This window comes from Balaenoptera borealis (assembly GCF_965194805.1).
Source record: "Balaenoptera borealis genome assembly, chromosome: 19".
In the NCBI taxonomy this organism is placed as follows: domain Eukaryota; kingdom Metazoa; phylum Chordata; class Mammalia; order Artiodactyla; family Balaenopteridae; genus Balaenoptera; species Balaenoptera borealis.
In genome coordinates this window covers 52,217,970-52,242,216 of record NC_138878.1, presented here as the reverse complement: position 1 = coordinate 52,242,216, position 24,247 = coordinate 52,217,970, and the positions used below count along the sequence as shown (strand labels likewise).

The following is a 24,247-nucleotide window of genomic DNA, read 5'->3' as shown; positions in this document are numbered from 1 at the left end:
CTGTCATTTGCTATTCATTTTCTATATTCCTTATAGCTTTTTTTGTCCCCCATTTCCTGTATTACTGTCTTCTTTTGTTTTTGATTTTTTAACGTGAAATATTTTAATTCCCTTCCCATTTCCTTTTGTGTATATTCTATAGCTATCTTCTTTGTAGTTATCATGTGGTTACCATCCTAAAATTATAACACTATAATTTGAATTTATACCAGCCTAACTTCAATAACATACAAAAACTCTTCTCCTATACAGTTCCATCTCCAACCCTTTCAGTTACTGATGTCACAAAATTACATCTTTATACACTGTATATCCAGAAACACAGAATAATTGTTTTTTAATGCATTAGTTTCTCAAATAATGTAGAAATTTAAAAATGGAGTTATAAATCAAAGTTACAATAATAGTAGTTTTAAAAAATGCCCAGTGTATGTACCTTTACCAGAGATCTTTATCCCTTCATACAGCTTTGAGTTAGTCTAATGTCCTTTATTTCAACATGAAGGACTCCTTTCAGCATTTCTTGCTGGGCAGGTCTGGTGGTAACAAACTTCCTTAGCTTTTGTTTATCTGGGAATTTCTTAATTCTTCCCTCCCATTTGAAAGACAATTTTGCCAGATATAGGATTCTTGTTTAACATTTTTTCCTTCAGCACTTTGAACATAACATACCCATTGCCTTCTGGCTTCCAAGGCTTCTGGTGAAAAATCTGTGGGTAATTTTATCGAGTATCTTTTGAATGTGACAAGTCACTTCTCTCTCATTTCTTTAAAGATTCTTTGTCTCTGTGTTTTGACAGTTTGATTGTGATGTGCTTTGATTTGGGTCTCTGAGTTCATTCTTGGAGTTCATTGAGCCTCTGGGATGTTTATATTCATATCTTTCATCAAATTTGGGAAGTTTTCAGTCATCAATTCTTCAAGCTATCTCTCTTCCCCTTTCTTCTTCTTCTGGGACTCCCACAACGTGCATGTTGTTCCTTTTGAAGGTGTTCCAGAGGTACCTTACATTCTGTTCACTTTTCTTCAGTCTTTTTCTTTTTCTTTTTCAATTTCCCTGTCTTGATTCTTCTGTCTTCTCAGATCTTCTTTTGAATCACTCTGGCAGTTTTTTTTTCTTTTTTTCCCCCAGTTATGGTAATTTTAGCTCCAGAATTTCTTTTTGGTTTCTTTTCATGCTTTCTATATCTTTTGTGATATTTCCATTTTGTTCATACATCATTTTCTTTACTTTCTCCATGTCTTTAGTTCTTTGATTATCGACAAGACAGTTGTTTTAAAGTCTCTGTCTAGTAGATCTGCCATCAGGTCTTTTTAAGAGACAGTTTCTGGTGATTTCTTTTTTTCCCCCTTGAATGGGCCGTGCTTTCCTGCTTCTTTGTATGGCTTGTAATTTTTTGTTGAACACTAGACATTTGAATCTAATAATGTGGTAACTTTGGAAATCAGATTCTTCACCTTCCCCAAGGTTTGCCTCTTTTTTTAAATTTATTTTTTTATACAGCAGGTTCTTATTAGTCATCAATTTTATACACATCAGTGTATACATGTCAATCCCAATCACCCAATTCATCACACCACCACACCCACCCCCCCGCCGCTTTCCCCCCTTGGTGTCCATACGTTTTTTTCTCTACATCTGTGTCTCAATTTCTGCCCTGCAAGGTTTGCCATTTTTATTTAAAAAAATTTTTTAATTGTTGTAGACTGTCTCTGCTGGTGATCAACCTGAGGTGTAAACTTAAGGTCTTCTCAGGTCTTTTCTGAGCTTGTGCCTTTACATGTGTCATGACTTTCCAAATTCCCCTGTATATGTGATTGCTTTGAAATGTCTTAGCCCTAAAAATCTGGCTTCCAAAAGGAGAAAAGAGAAAAATGAAGGGGGGAATATGTGCTGGTGCAAATCCCCTGGAAGTCGCTTCAACTGGAGAGGGAGGGGCTTGCAACAATGCGATGACATTTACACAAATGGTTGCTCACTTCTGTGTCTTCACCTCTGCAGTCAGAAGCAGCAATAGATCACAGCACAAGTCCTCAATATTTAAAGAGCAGGGTTTCACCCAGGTTCCCACCAACTGCGTGCAAGCTGCTCCAGGGACACATGCAGAACTGCCAGCCACAGGGCAAGTGTGTGGGGGATGGGTAGCTGTTACAGTGCTAAGGGCTGAAATTGACCAAAATTAACTGCAATTTACTGTCTTAAGCTTTCCTCTGGAAGTTGTAAGCCTTTGAACAGACCCCAGAGTTCCAAAATAGGTATATGAGATACATTTTGTCAGTACAATTGTTGTCTAGTTGGGGAGACAAGTTCCTGGTTCTTCCTGCTCTACCATCCTCCCAGATTCCTTAATCAAATGCACTGCAATTTTTAAACACTTTCTTCTGTTAAATGACATACAGGCTTTTGGCTATTACAAATTAAGCTACTATGACCATGAATGTACACGTTTTCATATGGGCCTACGCTTTTATTTCTCTTGTGTTAATATGTAGAAGTGCAATGCCTTTGTCACAGGGCAGGTGAATATTTAAAAATTTTGCAAACTGCTAAATTGTGTTTTAAAGCGGCTATACCATATGTGTTTCACACAGCACTGAATAAGAGTTCCAGTTCTTCCACATGTTCACCAGCAACTGCTATAATCAGTGTTTTTAATGTTTGCTATTCTAATAGGCATGTTGTAGTAGAATCTCATTGTGGTTTTACCTTGAATTTCTGTAATGACTCATAATTTTGAGCATTTTTTATGTGTTTATTTGCCACCCATATATCTTCTTTGGTGAAATGTCCATTCATATCTTTTGCCTATTGTTAAAATGAACATTGGTTGATATTTCTATTTTCATTAACAGGAATACGTTGAAACTGCAAAGAAATTTGTTAGAATGTCAGTCATTTATCAATGACGTCAGTAATTTATTTGCTTAATAGGGTAAAATTTTTTTTTTTTTTTTTTTTTGGGTAAAATTTTTTGAGTACTGAAAGAATATTTCCTTGCAATTCTGTGCTGTTCCCAATGGAAAATGACAGACACAATACACCCTTAAGTTTAATCTGAATTATTAACATACTCTCTACTTTCTGAAAACTTCACATGAAACAATAAATCAAGCTCTGAGTTGTAGTGTTTACCACACAGTCAATTTCAAGCTACAACATGATGTCTGTGAATGTGAAATTAGGGCAAGATGTGTAGTAGCACACCATCATATTCTGTTTCTACCATACATGGATACATTAAATATAAATAACCTTAAAGCATAGATAATAGTAAAACGTAGTAAAATAATGAATGATGAGTTTTGAGTATCTCTTAGCTTAAAAAAACCCAGCCTTACTCAAGTCTAAACTACACATATTTAACATGTACAATTTGATACATGTTTATACCTATGAAATTAAAGGTTTTTCTTGGGCCCTTTGTAATCTCTCCCTCTGTACTCATCCATCTGCAGGAAACCACTGATCTGCTGTCTGTCACTACATATTTGTTTACATTTTTTTCAGAAAAATTACATTAATCTGGGAGCAGTTAGAGTTCAATATCTGCTATGAAACTGCAGGCAAGCTGTCTACTGGGGTTGTAGTCTCTGAAGACTTGCCTGAGGCTGCAAGATTCAATTCCAAGGTCTTTTCTGTTGACAGGAAGCTTCAGTTCCTTGCCACATGGGTCTCCATAGGAATGATCATGATGGATACTCTCAAATAAAGCAAGTGGTCCAGGAGCAAGAGAATGCACTAAGAAGGAAACCAGTGTCTTTTATAACGTAAAATGGAGGTGATTTACCCTCACTTTTACTATATTATGATTCATATAGGTCAACTCTAGTAAAATGTAAGAGGGCTACACAAGAGTGAGAATACTGGAAAGTAGGAATTTGAGGGACCATCTTAGATCCCCCAACTACAATTGTATGTTTTATCTTTTTTACATTAATTTTCATATATCAAACCCTGCATTTCTTGTATAAACTACTTTTTCTTGATATGTTACTTTTTTTATATTGTTGGATTTGATTTGCTAAAATTTTGTTCAGGTTCTGCATCTATGTTAATGAAGGATATTGGTCTATGGTTTTCCTGTAATGCTTTTGTCTGGTTTTGGTATGTTACCTTCACAGAGTAAGTTGGAAAGCATGTCTTTCCAATATTTTGGAATAGTCTGTGTAGAACTGGTATGTTTTTTTTGTCTAAATGTTTAGCAGAATTCACCACTGAAGCATTTATGCCTGAGGTTTGCTTTGTGTGAAGGTTTCTAATTCCAAATTTAATTTCATAAATAGGTGTAGGGCTATATGGGTTATCTTATCTTATGTGATAACATCTGTATTGGTGTCTCTTCTCTCATTCCTGATATTGGTAATTTGTGTATTTACTCTTTTTAATTTGATAATTCTTGGCTAGAGGTTTGTTTATTTTATTATTATCATTACTTAAAGATTTGTTGTTGATAGCTTTAAAAAATATATATTTATTTATTTTGGCTGCACCAGGTCTTTGTTGCGGCACGTGGGATCTTCGTTGCAGCATATGTGATCTTTAGTTGCCGCATGCAAACTCTTAGTTGCAGCATGCATGCAGGATCTAGTTCCCTGACCAGGGATCGAACCCAGGCCCCCTGCATTGGGAGCATGGAGTCTTACCCACTGGACCACCAGGGAAGTCCCTATTTTATTATTCTTTAAGGCTTTGGGTTTCACTGACTTTCTCTGCAGTTTATTCTGTTTACTTCATTGATTTCCATTTAGATCTTTATTATATTATTTCTTCTCCTTTCTTTGCTTTTCTCTTTTCCTAGTTTTTAAATATGGAAACCGAGATCCTTTTTCTGATACCTTTTCTTTTGTTTAATCTGTTGAAAAAAAACATAAACCACCTTCACCTAGCCATCAGTCCTGACAATTTTCTTCTATGTTTCCTACTAAATTATTCATACATTTATATTTTATATTTCAGTCGTGATCCACCTTGAGTTCATTTTTAAGGCATGAGGTTAGATTGATGTTAATTTCTTTTGCCTATGGATGTTCAATTGCTCCAGCATTATTTGTTGAAAAGACTTCCCTGCCTTCATTTACTTGATTTAGTTGGTCTGTCAAAATCACTTGGTAAGTTTGGGTCTATTTCTGGATTCTCAGAATGGTTCAGAACAGAATAGTTCTATTGACTTATTTTTTTAAATTAATTAATTAATTAATTTATTTATTTATTTATGGCTGTGTTGGGTCTTCATTGCTCTGCACAGGCTTTCTCTATTTGTGGCGAGTGGGGGCTACTCTGCGTTGCAGTGCGTGGGCTTCTCATTGTGGTGGCTTCTCTTGTTGCGGAGCACGGGCTCTAGGTGCGTGGGCTTCAGTAGTTGTGGCACACACGCTCAGCAGTTGTGGCTCACAGGCTCTAGAGTGCAGGCTCAGTAGTGTGACAAATGGGCTTAGCTGCTCCACGGCATGTGGGATCTTCCCAGACCAGGGCTCGAACCTGTGTCCCTTGCATTGGCAGGCGGATTCTTAACCACTGTGCCACCAGGGAAGTCGTTGACCTATGTTTTTAATCCCTGCATCAATATAATGTTATCCTGTTTACTGTAGCTATATAACCCTTATCATCATGTAACCCTTAACACTGGGTAGGGTGATTCCCCTCAAATGGGGCCCCCTCCAACAAAGGCTCTAAAATATGTCAAATTTAAATCAACAGGCATATCTGTTAGTGCCCTCAGAGATTATTTCACTGTCGATGCCATGGCAACCTCTTCTCGTGTGTCCTGGAGTTTCTGGACCACGTATAATGGCCATAAGTTGGTCAAGAGCTTCTGAAGCAAGAAGAAGCCCCTCTTGGCCTCTGCTATACAGCACTGACACAAAATGACTGACTACATACTGAGCTCTCCTGGAAACAGAGGTTCTCACAGACCTTGAGCCTGTGACCCTTCATACCCAGCTGCCAATTAGGCATTAGGTCATGGGAACAGTACCCCACAAGGTTGGCATGGCTACTGAGACCTCCTTAACACAAGATGGAGCCAAACCTGGACTCTCTGGTATATTTTACCTCCAGGAGTGGGTGGCCTCACCTTTCCTCAGTCCCTTGCCAGATGCCACAGTGCTGGAAGAGGTCACTCTTGCTCCAGACCCTTTGGCTACCTGGAGAGTCCCATGGGACTAACTGAATGAACAGCAATGTGATTTCATAAACTGTACAAATGACACTATGAACCATCATAAAAATGGATGGTTTTAATTGTTTTTTTTAATCAGTGGAATGTTGCTACTTTCATTCCTTAGTCAGGATGACCTTGATAAAGGTTAGGACCCATGGATCAATACAATTGACTGAACTTCAGGCAGTCATTTTAGCACTAAATGTCCCAGCCAACAAATGGCCCAATCATTTCATTTATTACAAACTGTTGGGCCATTGCCCCCTTCAGGGTAAAAAAACCTCGGGGAATCTCTTGCCTCACAGATACCCAAAATATAGATCAAAATCACGTCTCTACATATACTAAGACCACGTGCAACCTTGCCAGGACACACCTTATTCCCTTTATTCCCTTTGGAGTTATAGACATTACTGATAAAAATCAAGGTACACATTTGAGTTCCCAGAATACACAATACTGGGTTCCTGGTAAAGCTTTTCAATAGGACTTTCATGTTTCTGATAAGTCTCACATAGCCAGTTTAACTGAGAGACATATGGTCTGCTTGAGACAATTCAAATTCTAGTCCAGAAAATTGACCCTAAATGGGTTTCTCTTTTGTCCCAGGCCTTAATCTATCTTTACAAATTGTCAGTATTGTCCCCATTCTATAAGGGCTAGAGGCCAGATTGAGGGTGCATATTCTCTGGGGACCCATTTGAACCTAAACTTCCACCAGAAAAGAAAATAAAAACAGCACATCAATTGCAGCTGCATACACTTTTGACTGTTGGTCTCATTTCTCACTGGTCTGGGTGCTTTCATTGGTCTACAACGCAGAGACCCTTTAAATAAGCCATTGTTTCAACCATTGTTTCACCATTGATAAATGGTGAGGTCTACTTGCCATCAACCTTGGCTAATACAAGCCCTGCGACCCAAAGACCTTGCCAGCTTGCCTGTCACCAACCAAACCAACAACTGAGGCAAAGGGCTTATAATAACTGGCCAAATTAGAGGGCCTGTCTACAGGCTATACTGGAGCTCCAACCTCTTAGCCTGGTAACACCTTAGAGCCATAAAATCAAGACCCACACCAACTTGAGTGGGTATCCACTTAAAGAGGATACTGAGTGTCCCCTACCAGATGATGTCGCCCCAGCCCCGTTCACTGGTGGAGATGACTTTGTCACCTGCACTAAAGACAACTTCACACTGTACACTAAACCTGCCACTCCAGCAGCACCCATGGATTGCCTCTCCTAAGGAAGAAATTTGACACAGGAGATCTATTGCTTTTCTTCCCTTGATATTAGGGATTCTACTATGTTTTCTAAAGCTCACCGTCTGCTTAGCCTATGATCCTGGTATACTCCTTTCTCCCTGTCAACTTGTACACACCTACATTCCCATGCCAAAAGAGAAATATTACCATTGCTGAATAATAATAAAACCTGCATCTTAAAACAATTCCACTTTATTCTTTCTAAAAACTGTTTTAACAGTAATTCCCTGGCGGTCCAGTGGTTAGGACTTGGCGCTTTCACTGCCAAGGGCCCGGGTTCTATCCCTGGTCAGGGAACTAAGATCCCGCAAGCCACACAGTGCAGCCAGAAAAAAAAAAACAAAAACTCTTTGAGCTTTTCTAGGTCCTTTACTTTCCATGTCCAGTTTAGAATAAGTATGTTTATATCAACAAAAAATCTCAGTGAGATTTTGATAGGAATTGTGTTAATGCTCTACGTCACTTAAGAAACAACTGACATTTTTACTATGTTCATTCTTCCAATCCATAAATGCAGTATGTTTGTCCATTTATTCAGATCTCTTTGATATGTTTCCTTAGGTTTTGTAAATTTCAGCATACATATCCTGCATTTGTTTTGTTAGATTTCTACCCAAGTATTTTAAGTCTCTGGAGTGACTGCCAATGGGACTGAGTTTTTAATTTCAATGTCCTCATGTTTGTTGTTAGTATATGGAGATGTTATTAATTTTTGTGTGTTGATCCAATGTCCTGCGACTTTGCTGAACTCACTTACTAGGTTTAGAAGTATTGCAAATTCCTTGGGACTTTCTATGTAGACTGTTACAGATTTGAATTGTGTTCCCTCAAAATTCAGTGCTAGGGACTTCCCTGGTGGCGCAGCAGTTAAGAATCCACCTGCCAATGCAAGGGACATGGGTTCGAGCCCCAGTCTGGGAAGACCCCACATGCTGCAGAGCAACTAAGCCCATGAGCCACAACTAGTGAGCCTGCGCTCTAGAGCCTGCGAGCCACAACTACTGAGCCCGCGTGCTGCAACTACTGAAGCCCGCACACTACAGCCCATGCTCTGCAACGAGAAGCCGCAGCAATGAGAAGCATGCACACAGCAACGAAGAGTAGCCCCTGCTCGCCGTAACTAGAGAAAGCCCGCGTACAGCCCCGAAGACCCAACGCAGCCAAAAACAAATAAATTAATTTAAAAAATTCAAACTAACAAATGTTGAAGAAATGACAAAGTTACAAAATCACCAAAATTACCCTCTAGTTTATGCATCAGCAAACTATAATCCATGGACCAAACCTGGCCTGCCATAAGTTTTTGACATAAAGTTTTAATGGAAAACAGTCATACCGAGTTGTTCAAGGACTGTCAGTGCTGCTTTCATGCTGCAACAGCAGGACTGAGTAGTTGCAACAGAAACCACATGGCCCGTAAAATCTAAAACATTTACTATCTGGCCCTTTACACGAAAGGTTTGCTGACCCCGGAAAAAGCTGCTTTACTTAAGAATCAGCAATGGATGCTAAGTTAGTGGTAAAAGTTTGATAAGGAACATGACATTTATCGTTCCAAAGTATCTGACGACAAACCACTTCTTAATTGCATATGGAAAAAGATGCAGTGGGGAAACCTGACAGATTCTACCATAATTATGTGGTTGAAGTTAACATCACCAGTAATGGGATAAACTGACATCACAAGCCTCCTGATATACGATGCATGAAGGACAGCATCACTTCAGTGATATTTCTGCCAAAAATACAAAACTGAGTCAAATTATGAGGAACCATTAGACAAATCCAATTTGAGGGACCATCTAAAAAGAGATGTACTCATCAAAAATGCCAAGGTCATAAAAGGCAAAGGAAGATCAAGGAGTTGCTTCAAATTAAAGGAGACTAAAGTAAGAAGACAACTAAATGAAATCCATGATTTTGTTTTGGATTCTGGGTTGGAAAAAAAAATTTTTTTTTTCTATAAAGGATACCATTGAGACAATTGCTGAAACTTGATTTAAGGTCTGTAGATTAGGTAAAAGTACTACACCAAAGCTTGATTTTGATAATTATGCTATAGTTATAAAGAGAACAAACTTGTTCTTAAGAAATACACACTTGTCCCTGACCTCCGGGCTTGCACATTCAACAGCCTACTCAGCATCTCCAATGGGATGATGAATAGTCATCTCAAACTTAACATTTTTTTTTCTTTTTTTGGCCTTGCTACCTGTGGCTTGCAGGATCTTAGTTCCCCGACCAGGGATTGAACCCAGGCCCTCGGCAGTGAAAGCCAGGAGCCCTAACCACTGGACCACCAGGGAATTCCCCAAAACAGACGTATTTTAGATTTGCCCTCCAACCTGTCTTGTCCCATCTCAGGCAGCTGTATCACCATTCACCTGATCAAGTCAAAACCTGTTGATTCTTCTTAGTTTCTCTCTTGGCCTCCACACTTATTCACAGTTCACTGGCATGCTGTTAGTTCTACATTCAGAATATATTATGAATACTGTACCTTCTCACCACTTTCTACCACTAACATTATAAGCCAAATGGTGGTGGTGGTGGGATGAATTGGGAGGCTGGGATTGACATATATACACTAATATGTATAAAATGGATAACTAACAAGAACATGCTGTATAAAAAAATACATAAAATAAAACTCAAAAATTAAAAAAAAACACAGCTGAAGTATTGTACTGGGAAAGAGTATAAGCCTATTAAAGTGACTGGGAAATATGATAAGAGTGAATGTTAAAATTGGTAAAGAGTTGGAAAATTTGGTGAGATATTCATCTTTCCCCCAAGTCTCAGGCCTTTGAAGGGTCTTCCAAACAACCTCTCAGACATGTGCCTACTCCCTGACCACATGGGCTGTTTCCAGCAGTGACGGCTTCTCTACCCAACATACTCTTACTCACCTGTGTATTGTCTTCCTTGATCTTTCTTCACTATCATCCAGGGCTCTTTCCATTGTTCCAATAAGGTAATCACATGTGGTTTAGAACAGGAATGACCTGCTTACAAGATAAGAATGCCATATAATGAGAAATAAAAGATGAATTCAAAAATACTTTTTAAGCTTGTGTTAAATTTGTAATAAACTAAAGGTCAAAATGATTGCTAAGTACTACAGAGAAGAGAATGGCAAGGGGATTCAAGAATCCAGATAGGAGGGGAAAGGTCTTATTTTAAGTGAAATCTATCTATCTATCTACTTACCTACCTACCTACCTTCTGTGTCTTGACAGAAAGCATGACATTGTAACTGAGAACAAAGACTGTGGACCCAGAGCACCTGGGTTCAAATTCCTGGTTCTGCCATGTACTAGCTCTGTGACCTTGGATAACTCAAGCTCACTGTGCTTCAGCATTCTCATCTAAAATGATTACATATATTTGTATTTGATTTGTATCAACTGATTTTTTCCCCCCACAATCACCTTATGAAGTACTATGTTCATAAAGAGCTTAAAATAGTGACTGGTACATAGTTAGAACAATGTGAGTTATCAACATTATTATTGTTATTTTTCTAAGAGAAAAAAAGTTTCCTGAGACATCTATATTTATAATTCATTTAATCCTAAATGCAAAGCTCATGGATTATAAATTTTAACTACAAAATCAGGTAAATTGTTTTGGAAGAAATAAAATGATGTAATTTCAGCTTTAAATAATTTATGTTTATCTAATCCACCACTAAATAAATTGCACAGGCTCTTCAGATGGAACAAATCAGAACCTTTGTCTAGCTGTTTTGCCTGCAGGTGGGCTCACCATTGTGGGCATAAACACAACAGGAAATCTGACCTTTGTCAATATTTATAGAACACCCCAGAATTCGAATCCTGCCATTTCATCAGTTCCAACCTAACAAAGCTCAAACTACTTCTTTGAGAACAGGGAGAAGAAATTACATTCACTTCTTAAGACAGCCCTAAAATGTACAACGAAGAAAGTATTTCAGGGAGGAGATTCTAATTTATTTGAGAGATGTAAACTTACCCAGGGAGACCAAGTTCCTATAGTTCTCCAACATCACATCTCTGTCCAAGACCCTCTGAGCAGAATCCAGACTCTCCCACTCCTGCTGAGCGAAGGCTATGGCCACATCCCTGAATGTCACTGACTCCTGAAACTGCAAACCCACATATTTCTGGTGAAATTAAAGAAAATGTAGCCATAGCTAAGACCCGAGGCAGGTAAAAATAAAAAAAATTAAAAAAAAGGAAGAAAATGTTTTCAAGATGAAAGGAGAGGAAATAAAGAGTTCCAATGTAACAAAGAAGCAATAATATAGCAATCAAGTAGGCTGGAGGCTCATGACATAAGAAGTAAAGTAAGCAGATGCAAACTATTATATATAGGATGGATAAACAACAAGGTCCTACCGTATAGCACAGGGAACTATAAATATCCTGTGATAAATCATAATGGAAAAGAATATGAAAAAGAATATATATATATGTATAACTGAGTCACTTTGCTGTATAGCAGAAATTAACACAACATTGTAAATCAACTATACTTCAATAAAATTTTTTAAAAAAGTAAATGAAGCAGAATATCTTCATGTTCTAGAAGAATCCTGTGCTATGGACAAAATTTCCTGTTACGCTGTGGCATACCACAATACTCCAGAGCTATTGGGAAATGGATAAAATAATCCAAGTTTCTTTGTTAAATAAAAGAGTATACACAAAGACACTGCCTGCTAGGTGACCCAATACATTCTCAAGAACTATTAGTCTCTACATTATTTTCCCTTTAAGAGAAAAGGTTTGGGTTTTTTTTCAAGCATAAAAATCTCTATTTTAGAAAACAGATATTATACAACTTTGTTAATTCCTCAAGCTTCAAGATCATTATGCCAGATCACATCATAAGTATTTTTCCTTGTATTGATAAATACATTTTTCATGATGGCATAAAAGTACATCTCAGGGATACAAATATCAGAGTTTGTAGTTATGTTATATATATATGAGATTGGACCAAATGCCCCAGGTTTCCCCAGTTCTGGTAATCTATGTTAACCTACTACTTATGATAATATGCTTATTAGTATATTGTCATGCAGCATTCCTCACTCAACACTTTGTCTGTTCTTCAGTTAGTGGATAATGATGCAGATGATTCAGAATCAAAAGTAAGTCACCCAAGTCCAGCAGGTCCCATTCCACAACAAAACTGACCTAGTACCACTCTCTCAGGCATCACCTGGCAAGAACCATGCTATCAATGTTACCATGTCACAATCACATCTCTAATGTGTCCCTAAAAGCCTCACAGAGCATGTGAGCTCATCATATTAAGACTGAGACCAATCAATACAAAATCCCATCTTATCAGGTCTGTGAAAAATGTTTAGTTTTCTGATGTATGGTAAAAATGAGGCCAGTATCTCGAACTCACCAAACCAGAGACTGACATAAGAAGCTCAAATAATTTTCTCGTGGGACTTCATATTTTCACTGCTCCATCACAGCCCTTCAGCAAAGACATATCACATAGGACCTGTTCAGTAATTTGCTCAGTGAATTCATGAACACCAATTAGAAAAGGACACCTCATAAGGAGGAAGCAGTTATTTGGCACTGTTTCACAGAGGAGGAATCAGGAAGCGGGTAATTAGATGGTGCTCTCTTAGGAAGAACACTGTAGGTTAATGAATGACAATTATCTATGTAATCTAAAAATCCCAATATTTCAAGGAGAAACAACAACTTACTTGGGCCATGTTATCAGAAATGTAAGAACCGATCAGTCTTCCTTGGGCTTCTTCTATCTGAAGGGTTCAAACTCTAGAAAATTCAGAGCTGAGAGACAAAAAGGAGGCTTTAGTGTTCCCCATAACTTCAGCCAATAAAACTTGTCCCCCCATTTCAGCTTCCAAACTATGACACAACCGCCCTCACATAACATTTTGTGGAAGAACGGAGGGATTCTGGATAAATCCAAACCCAGTGAACCAAGCTGTAAACAGCTGGTTGCAGAACAACAGCATTTCTTCAGTGAAGCCAGAATCAGACACTTCAGTAGGTTTTCTGTCTAAGCCTTCATTTTGGGAAGGCTCATGTGGATGTTAAGATTGGGCTGCACAGTTCTGTTGTGAACAGATTCTCCTCCCTCCATTCCTACATTCTAACCGAAAAAGAGACCATATCACCCAAACCAGAACTTCCTTTGTGGCCTCAGGATAAGATCAAACCATGGGAGAGGGAAAATATAGACGATATTGATCTGACATTTACAAACATCTCAGTGGCTCAGTTTTCTCATCATTAAAATAGGGATAAGAGTATCAGCTACTACATATGGTTATCTTGCAGAAGAATAAGAAAATTCAGTTAAAACACGTACTAGAATAGAATAATTGCTTAACACGGGTTAGCTATTTAAGAACATTACATGCCTCTTATTTCATTTTTATTTTTAATGAACATTCTGTATTTTTATTTGCTCAATCGGACAACTAACTTGGAAGTATTGCCTTTTTTGTTTGTTTGTTTTGGCCGCACAGCACAGCCTACAGGATCCTAGTTCCCCGACCAAGGATTGAACTTAGGCCTTGCCAGCGAAAGGGCTGAGTCCTAACCACTGGAGTGCCAGGGAACTCCCTCATTTTTCTAAAAGTAAAACTTTGTTTCCAATTTTTGCTTATCTCTGGCATGCTTTTTTTTTTTTTTTTTTTAATTGATTGGAATCAGCTTTTCTTTAGGAAATCTTCTAGGGACAATTCTGACATTTAAAATAACTGTTCACAGGGATGCAATCTGCATGCGCATTCCAACAAATCCATGAATCAGCAATCAGAATGACAAGCTTTCTTGTATTCTATATAAAACATTTAGAGCCTGGTCTTAAGAATGCAACTCTTCTTTTAAAAAATAGCAGAAAAGATTCTCTGACATTTAAATTTCCCCTTTAATTTCTCCGTAGAAATTACAGAGAGAGGCACCATTCTGCAATAAGATGCAAAACTACAATAATTCACAAAGGTTGAATCCCGTTCTTTCTGAGCAATACAGAGACTGATGTAAATGTTTACAGCCAATATCATCTTATTCTCTTTTTTTATATAAAATTATCACTGGAAAAGTAATTTAAACAACAGATCCTTGGAAGTCATTTTTCCTGCTCTAAAATTCCAATCTCCAGATCAATTATGTGCCTTCCTGCCGGGAAACTTCATATAGGGGCTTAATAACCGACCTCCTTCTGGGGACCAGCTGTCTGGGGCAGACCCTCGTGGCTGGGAGGGGAATGGGGCAGGCGGCAGCAGGCACCGGCAACACGGGTCGCAGTGGCACACCTCTCAGCTGAGAATCCAAGTTCACATGGAGGTCCTGGCTCCAGTCTTCGCGGACTCACACCCGCACTCTCTCTCACAAATTACCCTCTCTCCCCTGACTGGAGCAGCCCTGCCTCCAAGCCAGGAGCGCCTCGTCCACCCTCCCACTGCCCGCCTGGCAGGGTCCGGGGTCCGCACCGGCCCGCACGCCCCGCACTCACTGCTTCTCTTCCCGGAACCCAGTTACCCGGTGGTGCTAGTCCGAGTCTGCAGAGCTCTCCCCCGAGGCCGGGCTCTGACTTTTTCCTTACAGAAGTCCACAGCTCACTGCCGCGCCAACAATCACAAACGGTAGGGGGAAAGGCAGAGGTCTAGGTTGCCCCGGCGGCCTTTGGGAAATGTAGTCCCAGGCTAAGCGGGCCTGATCGCAGTGGCCTGTGGGAAATGTAGTCCGGAGTGGTAAAACCTGAGTACCTGCGCGGCCCGCCGCCTACGACAACAGCTCATCCCGCGCCCCATCGGTAGCGGGAGTTCGCAGGCACAGGCTGACACCAGGCCCTGACTCTGCCCACCTTAGAGGCTGGGTTTAATGGGTTGGTCCACCCGGACTGAAGAAGGAGAATTGTACTTGGGTGGACCAGGGAAGGCGGAGTTGAGGACACAGGAGTTCACGATCGCTTGAAGCCCAAAGAAGAGAGCCAACCCAGGACATTACCATACCAGACCCCCCCAAACCTAATAATATATACTAAAATGCGTTATTACTTTAACATAAAAATATGAAAAATAGGTGTTTGAAATTACTTATCGTTCTGTATTGTTTACCTTTCCGTTACAGAAATGCTATTATTAAATAGAACATCAATAGAACTAATAGTGGCAATTAGTAATAATAGTAAGACGGATTAAACAGGTGTGCGAGACAAATGGTTCTGTCCTCTGATACAGCATTTTAACTTTTTATTAGATATTAGATATTTAAATTTTGTACACTATATTATGTGTGTGTATATGTTTATTTATTTATTTATTTATTGGCCACACGGCTTGCGGGATCTCAGTTCCCCAACCAGGGACTGAACCCAGGTCACAGCAGTGAAAGCCCAGAATCCTAAACACTAGGCCACTATGGAACTCCCTATGTATTCTTTAGATACATAGACGTAAGAAAATTTAAAAGGAGAGTGTACATACAATTGGACTAATTAAACAGATGTCATCTCTATTTAAAAGAAATGTTTGTTTCTGTCCCATGGTACATTAAGATATTTTTACTCTTTCTGTTTCTTTTTCCAGTAAAACTTCTCTGAACTACCTGTAGCCTTTATGACATTCTTCTTTTCTTTTATGCAGTGGTAAAACTGAGTACAGTCAAACATAAAACTCACTTTGACTTGCAGATTTGGTCTTATCAAGCCCACATGACACTCATTCTTGCTGTCAGCCCAATGTTATGACATCAAGCAAAATATCATCTCAACAAAGTATTTGCATATGGAATACTTAGGATTTTACTTAGTTTCCAGTGCTCCAAACGTGTCCTTCCACTTTGTATCTACAGGCTTTTTTGGTCAAGTAACTGTTTGTTGGCCAGAGCCTTTACATCAGCGGTCCCCAACACCTGGGCCACTGACCAGTAGGGTCCGTGGCCTGTTAGGCACCGGGCCACACAGCAGGAGGTGAGCAGCGTGCTAGCGAGCAAAGCTTCATCTGTATTTACAGCCACTCCCCATCGCTCACATTACCGCCTGAGCTCCGCCTCCTCTCAGCATTATGGTGAGTTGTATAATTATTTCATTATATATTACAATGTAATAATGATAGAAATAAAGTACACAATAAATGTAATGCGCTTGAATCATCCTGAAACCATCCCCCCAACCCTGGTCCGTGGAAAAATTGTCTTCCATGAAAACAGTCCCTGGTGCCAAAAAGGTTGGGGACCACTGCTTTACATCTGTAAGTTAACTGTATACGCTACTCATGTCTGAAATGCCCATCATTTTTAAACACTCTGAAGCATACTGGATGTCAATGGAAGTCAAGCCTCTTTTTCTCAGGGAAGATGGCATTAAATCACGGAGGCAGTATGAACTTGTGAAACTGAAGTTGGAGTCCACATAGGTAGCATCATGCATTCTTCAACCACTTATTGAACATCTGCTGTGGGCCTGCCTGTTCTAGTCTTGCAGACAGAGTGGTGAAGAGTAGCTCATGTTCCAGGGTTGAAGACAGAGCCACAAAAAGGAACTAAATAAATGACCAAGATAGTATCAGATGACCATAAATGTTCTGAAGACAACCAAATAGAGTGAAGAGATTAAAGAGACCTGGAGTGACTCTGCATGGGGCAACCGGGGAAGGCCTCTTTGAGGATGGGAATGCTAGAACAAGGCAGGGATAAAGTTAGGGAGCCAAATGGAAGATAAATGAACAAAAAGAAAAGGTCTTGATGATGATCATGGCTATGACGAATATCAACAGGGCTTTGTGCTAGAGAGTAACCCAGGTCCTGTTATGTGTTTATACCCTACAGGACAGAATACTTCAACATACTGTCATTATGGAGTATTTTAAAAGGCTCACTTTTCAAATGTAAATAAATGTCTTATAATAAAATAAATGTGGATTCTCCATCAGTGGGAAGCCATATCCATTTGCCATAAGCAGATGGCAACTACAAAGATAAATCCAGTGAATTTCTTGACTTCCAGACTGCCCAGGGGCCCTCCTGCTCCAGCAGAGATGCAACAATTCTAAAGACGCTGCTCCTCCTGCTGTGCCTTTGCCCTTGAGGGTTTTGCCAATCCTCCCAGCCCAAGAAGGCCCCAGGACAGGATTCTTCCCCAAATGAGCCCTAAAGTTCATCGAAGTCTTCAGAGAAGCTGTTCCCTTGGAAAAGCATGAAGACCGATGCTCCCTGGGATTCACCGGGCACTGGGAACATAAATCACACGTGTAATTTTATCAGGTCCCCTCAACCCAGGAGAAGGAATTGTCACTCTTTCCTTGTTAGACCGAAGAAAATGGAGTCTAAAGGCAGCAAGAGGACTTAAGATTAGAACCAGCAATAGGGACCTCTCCATACACCCCCTGGATTCAGGACCCTGGGCGGGAGTGATGCCCTTCCCAGGTCTCCAGACTCATCAAATGTTTCCGAGTGCCCATTTCTTATCTTCTGCTTTGTCTGGACCAAGCTTTATCAGGCTTTTCTCCACCCACTGGCCTTTAAACTCTGGTTCAACCCCCAGCCATTAGCAAGCACTAGAAGGCAGAATACGTACCCCTGCACTTGCCCCCACCCCCATCAGCTTATCCTGAGAATCAACTGAGAAGAGCAAGACAACTTTCCTATCAAACTGCTGCTGACCATGCTCCCCCTTGCTTGCCCAATGTCCCTTTAAACTTTCTGCTTTTGCTTACCCCTCCCTATAAAAGAAAAGCTGTTTTTCTGTTGAGATGCTTGCAGACTTCTATATGTATATTTATTTATTTTTATTTGGTTGTGCCGGGTCTTAGTTGCGGCAGGCAGGCTCCTTAGTTGCGGCATGCACATGGGATCTAGTTCCCTGACCAGGGATCGAACCCAGGCCCCCTGCATTGGGAGCGCAGAGTCCTAACCACTGCACCACCAGGGAAGTCCCTGCTTGCAGATTTCTGAGATCGAGTTCTCTCTATCGCTGGGCAGTCTTTTTGAATAGTCTCTCCTTATTGAAGTCTGGATTTGTTTCTATTCAACAAGAACAGGGAGAGGGGAAGTCTCAGACAGCATAAACCCCTATACTGTGCACCAGGACCAAGAAAGTGGGAGCTCAAGAGTATGAGGGACCCTGTGGGCAGAATGAGGTAGTGAGAGGCAGGTGAATGGAGCAGGTCCTTCAACTCAACAGACCCCTTCACCCCTGCTCTGGATGGGAGTCTCAGTGCCCCTGCTCCACTAAGATTAAGATTCACACAAGAGGGGCTTCCCTGGTGGCGCAGTGGTTAAGAATCCACCTGCCAATGCAGCGGACACGGGTTCAAGCCCTGGTCTGGGAAGATCCCACGTGCCCCAGAGCAACTAAGCCCGTGCGCCACAACTACTGAGCCTGCGCTCTAGAGCCCGCGAGCCACAACTACTGAGCCTGTGTGCCACAACTACTGAAGCCCACGTGCCTAGAGCCTGTGCTCTGCAACAAGAGAAGCCACCGCAATGAGAAGCCCGCGCACCGCAATGAAGAGTAGCCCCCGCTCGCCACAACTAAAGAAAGCACGCGCGCAGCAACGAAGACCCAACGCAGCCAAAAATAAATAAATAAATTTATAAAAAAAAAAAAGATTCACACAAGGCTCAGGGCGCCACCCAGGGGCAGGGGTGGGGGACGGGGGTGAGGGGGAGGAGGAAGAAGGGAGCTCAACCCAGTCAGGGATCAAGAGTCTCAGGAAACTGAAGACGTCACTGGGGGATGTTGTTTGTACAGGGCCGTGGTGATGGGTCTCATCTTCGTTACTGTCCTTCCTTGCTTGATTTCAAAAGCCACCTGGAGGGTGACCCAGCCCAGCTCTCCTGTCCCCACAGCAGGTGTAGAGCCACGGGTCACCAGCTAAGTGACCTAAATGCCAGAAGTCCCATCCCCACTCCTACAGGCTACAAAAACACTCCCCATCTGGGCTGTGATTGGTCCACACCCGGGTCGATGCCCAGGATTCTTAGTAATGCCGTTTTTGTGGGGCATCCTACCAAGCTACGTGTGCCAGACGCAGTGAGGCCAAACAAAAGGCTGGAATTTGGGGCAGAGAATGGTTCATTAGTGGAGGAGGTGCCAACTCCGAAGATGGGAGACCGAGACTCGTCTCAAATCCATCTTGCTGGCTGGCCAGGGCGCAAGGTTTTTAAAGGCAAAAAGGTAAAGGGCAGGGAGTCTTTGTGAGTTCAGCTTCCTGATAAGACCTCATTTGCAAACTTCCCAGGACTGTCTTGTGACTCCATGTGTTACTGGTGAATATGATTGATCTATGCGTTCCTGCAAAGCAAACTAGTAAATCATGGTCTTGTGATCCCTTAACTTGTTTCTAGGAGAGAGCAAAAGCAATGGTTGAGGCATTTTATTATTCACTTAGAGCCTTCCTGATGGTTCAGGAGTTTTCAGTTCTTGATTGACCCTACTGATGTCATCAATTTTAAGTCCACTTGGGGGCAGCTGGTTAAAGCCACAGGATGTTATCTTAGCAGTTTGGGGTCATAAATCAAGGCATTTGTTTCAGCTAACAATCATGGAAAGACTATGTTGGGCTTGCTTTTCCTTTGTTTCTGCCTTCTCTCACTTCCCTGGTTAGTAACAGTTTGTCTTTGTTCTTTGGAATTCAGGGAAGGTCTAGGAGACTAAAGCCCTTTTCTACAAACAAGAAATGGGGATGTGGAAAGGCTTTTGTACCCCGGTGGCACCCCACCCCCCTGGGGTCCTGTACAGTTTCACTAGGGGAGAACTTGTAGTTTCTGGAAAAGGCCAGCAGGCACCAGGAGGGTCCCTGGGGAAAATGTCTCTAGATTCCACCTACGGAGTGAGGCTTTGCTTCCCCTTAAAGGGTCATACCCAGATTTTCAGGGCCACTGCGGGCCACACCTGGCCTCCAAATCTCCACCAGTGACCTGCACCTTGGACACACGAGTCCTGATGGGTTTTGGGTGGTCACGGTCTCTACATCAAGCCTCTGTCCTTCCAGTCTGTGTGGTCCTGGACAAGAAAATGAACTTCTCTGAGACTCTGGAGACTGACTTGTAAAGATAATACCTCACTCCAGGGCATTAGTATAATGACAGCAAATTTTCCTCCAGTTCAGGAGTTCTTAAATGTAGTACCTGAAAGAGCAGAATCAACATCACCTGGCAACTTGTAAGAAATGCAAGTTCTTGGGCTCCACCCCACACCAACTGAGTCAAAATTCTGGGGGAGCCCAGCACTCTGCTTTATGCCCTTAAGGGCTTTCTGATGTTCACTCAAGTTTTAGAACTGACTCTAAGATTCCAGTGGCTAAAATGGGAAACTTATTTCATGGGAGGTGACATGAAAAGCCCAGGGTCTGGCCCACACTTAGTGCTGTTATTTAACTGTTATTATCAGTACTATAACCACAAGGGTGTTGAATATCCTCCTGTCATAGGGTGGGGCAGAAATAAGTGTTTGCAGTGTCGCTGGTTGTATTTGTCAAGACATAAAATACGACTCCTGCCTCAGCAAGCAGCTTCATAGGTAATGTTTAAAATTTTTACAAAATGCACACTTTTGTACCATTTGACACATTAATTTTTTAAAACAGCACATGCAGGAAGTTTCATAAATTAAAGATAGACCAATTATGCAAGGATGTATTCTTGTAGGCCACGTGACTCAACCCTTGAGAACATCTGGAATTAGTGGCCTCAGGCCAAAGTGGAGAGTGCAGTTGATATGGTTTCAAGTTTGTGACATAAGCTGACATTCATGTCTTATTCTCAGGAAGCAGTTGCCCCTGCTTCCCTTCCAGTCTTTATGGCAGCCAGAGCCAGGCACAAATGTGTGAACATGAGATGACCAGCCTGATGTCCAGTGGCTCAGGGTCTCTAAGTCCCATCCTAACCAAGACACTTTCTGCCCATCACTGGAACCTGCAACCTCCAAGAGAGTACTAAATCCAGGGAAGGTGGGAAAACTGGAACCACTGAGGAATAAGAAGGCCACCCAGGGAAGAAGCACAAATGAGAAAGCCTAATGAAGACAGAATTTCATAATTACCTCTGCCCATTTCCCCTTGGCACCAAGTCATTTGCATGGTCCAAGTTAAGTGTAAGAGAATCTGAGATGTGCTGTCCTCCCAGGGATCCAAAAAGAGAAAAAGAAATTGATGAACATCTAGCCAGTTACTAACACAATCCATTAACTTTGTGACCAGTTAACACATTTTATTTTTCCTCCTATACATTCAGCACTCTCTTCTCTGCTCTCTGACCTCATGTCTCTGGTGAATTACCAACTTTAAGGGAGTCTTTTCTCCATCTCTTAATAGCAAAGGATTTAAGTAAGGAAAACACTCAATATCCTACGTAGCCCACATAAATGAAATACAAATTGGAGTGTTCATCTTTTTCCAAATAGCAGTTATGGAATGAATGCATCTTTCTAAGATGAAGAATAATATACAATAATGGAACAAATACTTCTTCTAAGAAAAAATTCCAACTACAGTTGAACCAGTCACATTTACATTTTGCTATTTCCCATCCTGCCTTTGTTCACAAACTTACATAAAATCATATCACAGTTTCCCACTGAAATGACAGCGTAGACTGTAGCATTATGTTTTTTTTTTTTTTTTTTTTTTTTTTTAAGTATTTGTTTATTTATTTATGGATGTGTTGGGTCTTCGTTTCTGTGCGAGGGCTTTCTCCAGTTGTGGCGAGCGGGGGCCACTCTTCATCGCGGTGCGCGGGCCTCTCACTATCGCGGCCTCTCTTGTTGCGGAGCACAGGCTCCAGACGCGCAGGCTCAGTAATTGTGGCTCACGGGCCCAGTTGCTCCGCGGCATGTGGGATCCTCCCAGACCAGGGCTCGAACCTGTGTCCCCTGCATTGGCAGGCAGACTCTCAACCACTGCGCCACCAGGGAAGCCCAGCATTATGCTTTTTGCACAAACTTTATCTTAGTTTGAACTATATGAAATTGCCATTCCTCTAAGTCAAAACTGGTCAAATATTTGCAATTTAATTTTGTCCAATCTAATAAAATAAGCACTCTCCAATTTAATTCAGTCACCACAATTATGATATTTGGATGGTGGTGAGTTATTCTATTCTGTCAATAAAATAATGTTTTACTTATTTTCCTCTTTAGAGTCAGATTATCTCAGGAGCTTGTTTTTTTTTTTTTTTTTAACTTTTTATTTTATATTGGAGTATAGCCAATTAACGATGTTGTGATAGTTTCAGGTGCACAGCAAAGGGACTCAGCCATACATATACATGTACCCATTCTCCCCCAAACTCTCCTCCCATCCAGGCTGCCACATAACATTGAGCAGAGTTCCCTGTCCTATACAGTAGGTCCTTGCTGGTTATCCATTTTAAAAACAGCAGTGTATACATGTCGATCCCAAACTCCCTAACTATCCCTTCCCCCCCATCCTTCCCCCCTGGTAACCATAAGTTCGTTCTCTAAGTTAGCTCAGGAGCTTCTGATTATTTTATACTGTAGAATGCTAATAAAATAAATTACCTGCACACACAAAACATTTTTCTTCCTTGGATTTTTTTTAATTGAAGTATACAATATTATACTAGTTTCAAGTGCACAACATAGTGATTCAATATTTTTATAGATTATCCTCCATTTTTTTTTTTTTTTTGGCCATGTTGTGCAGCTTGCAGGATCTTAGTTCCCTGACCACGGATCGAACCGGTACCCCCTGCAGCGGAAGCAAGGAGTCTTAACCACTGGACTGCCAGGGAAGTCCCTATCCTCCATTTAAAGTTATTATAAAATATTGGCTATATTCCCTGTTCTATACAATATATCCTTGTAGCTTATTTATTTTATACATAGTAGTTCGTACCTCTTAATCCCCTATCCCTACTCTGCCCCTCCCCCTTCCCCTTCCCTCTCCCTACAAGTAACCACTAGTTTGATTTCTATATCTGTAAGTCTGTTTCTGTTTTGTTATATTCATTCATTTTTTTTATTGCTTAGATTCCACATAACTGATAACATACAGTATTTGGCTTTCTCTGTCTGACTCATTTCACGAAGCATAAAACCCTCCATGCCCATCCATGTTGTCACAAATGGCAAAATTTCATTCTTTTTTATGGCTGAGTAATATTATATTATACATATATGTGTATATATATATATCTCTATATATCTATATATCTATATCTCACATCTTCATTATCCATTCATCTGTTGATGGACACTTAGGTTACTTCCATATCTTTCCTGTTATAAATAATGCTGCTATGAACATTAGAGTGCATGTATCTTTTTGAACTAATGTTTTTGTTTTCTTTGGGTACATTCCCAGGAGTGGAATTGCTGGATCATATAGTAATTCTACTTCTAGTTTTTTGAGAAACCTCCATACTGTTTACCATAGTGGCTGCACCAATTCCCATCAATAGTGTACAAGGGTTCCCTTTTCTCCACATCTTCATCAACATTTATTATTTTTGGTCTTTTTGTTGATAGCGATTCTGACGGCTGTGAGGTGGTCTCTTCTTGTGTGTGTGTGTTTTTTTTTTTAAATAAAATGTATTTATTTATTTAATTTTATTTTTGGCTGCGTTGGGTCTTTGTTGGTGTGCACAGGCTTTTCTCTGGTTGTGGTGAGTGGGGGCTACTCTTCGTTGCGGTGCGCGGGCTTCTCATTGCACTGGCTTCTCTTGTTGCGGAGCGCGGGCTCTAGGCACGTGGACTTCAGTAGTTGTGGCACGCAGGCTCAGTAGTTGTGGCTCGCAGGCTCTAGAGTGCAGGCTCAGTAGTTGTGGCACATGGGCTTAGTTGCTCCACGGCATGTGGGATCTTC

The 24,247-nt window shown here is 40.8% G+C and overlaps 1 protein-coding gene and 1 long non-coding RNA gene across 27 annotated transcripts in view; both read right to left on the bottom strand.

The window, feature by feature from the left end:
• LOC309617372 (zinc finger protein 30-like) overlaps nt 1-18,664 on the bottom strand; it is a 46,082-nt gene extending 27,418 nt beyond the window's left edge. For 6 of the 26 annotated variants that reach the window (XR_014237966.1, XR_014237967.1, XR_014237968.1 and 3 more), the window contains exons 1-4: nt 14,961-15,106; nt 13,151-13,238; nt 11,425-11,557; nt 10,338-10,433 (exon numbers count right to left, since the gene is read on the bottom strand). Coding sequence is in view for 3 of the 26 variants with exons in the window: in XM_082369583.1 (XP_082225709.1) it covers nt 10,338-10,436; nt 11,425-11,557; nt 13,151-13,159 (241 nt within the window). In the remaining 23 variants the exon portion in view is untranslated. The other 20 variants (XR_014237972.1, XR_014237973.1, XR_014237965.1 and 17 more) reach the window with 20 other exon arrangements.
• A 357-nt stretch (nt 18,665-19,021) lies between these two features.
• On the bottom strand, nt 19,022-22,029 carry LOC309616234. The gene is made up of 2 exons (XR_014237380.1): nt 21,466-22,029; nt 19,022-20,427 (listed from the first exon to the last, which is right to left on the bottom strand). It is a non-coding gene; the product is annotated as an uncharacterized lncRNA (long non-coding RNA).
• Between the last annotated feature and the right edge of the window lie 2,218 nt (nt 22,030-24,247).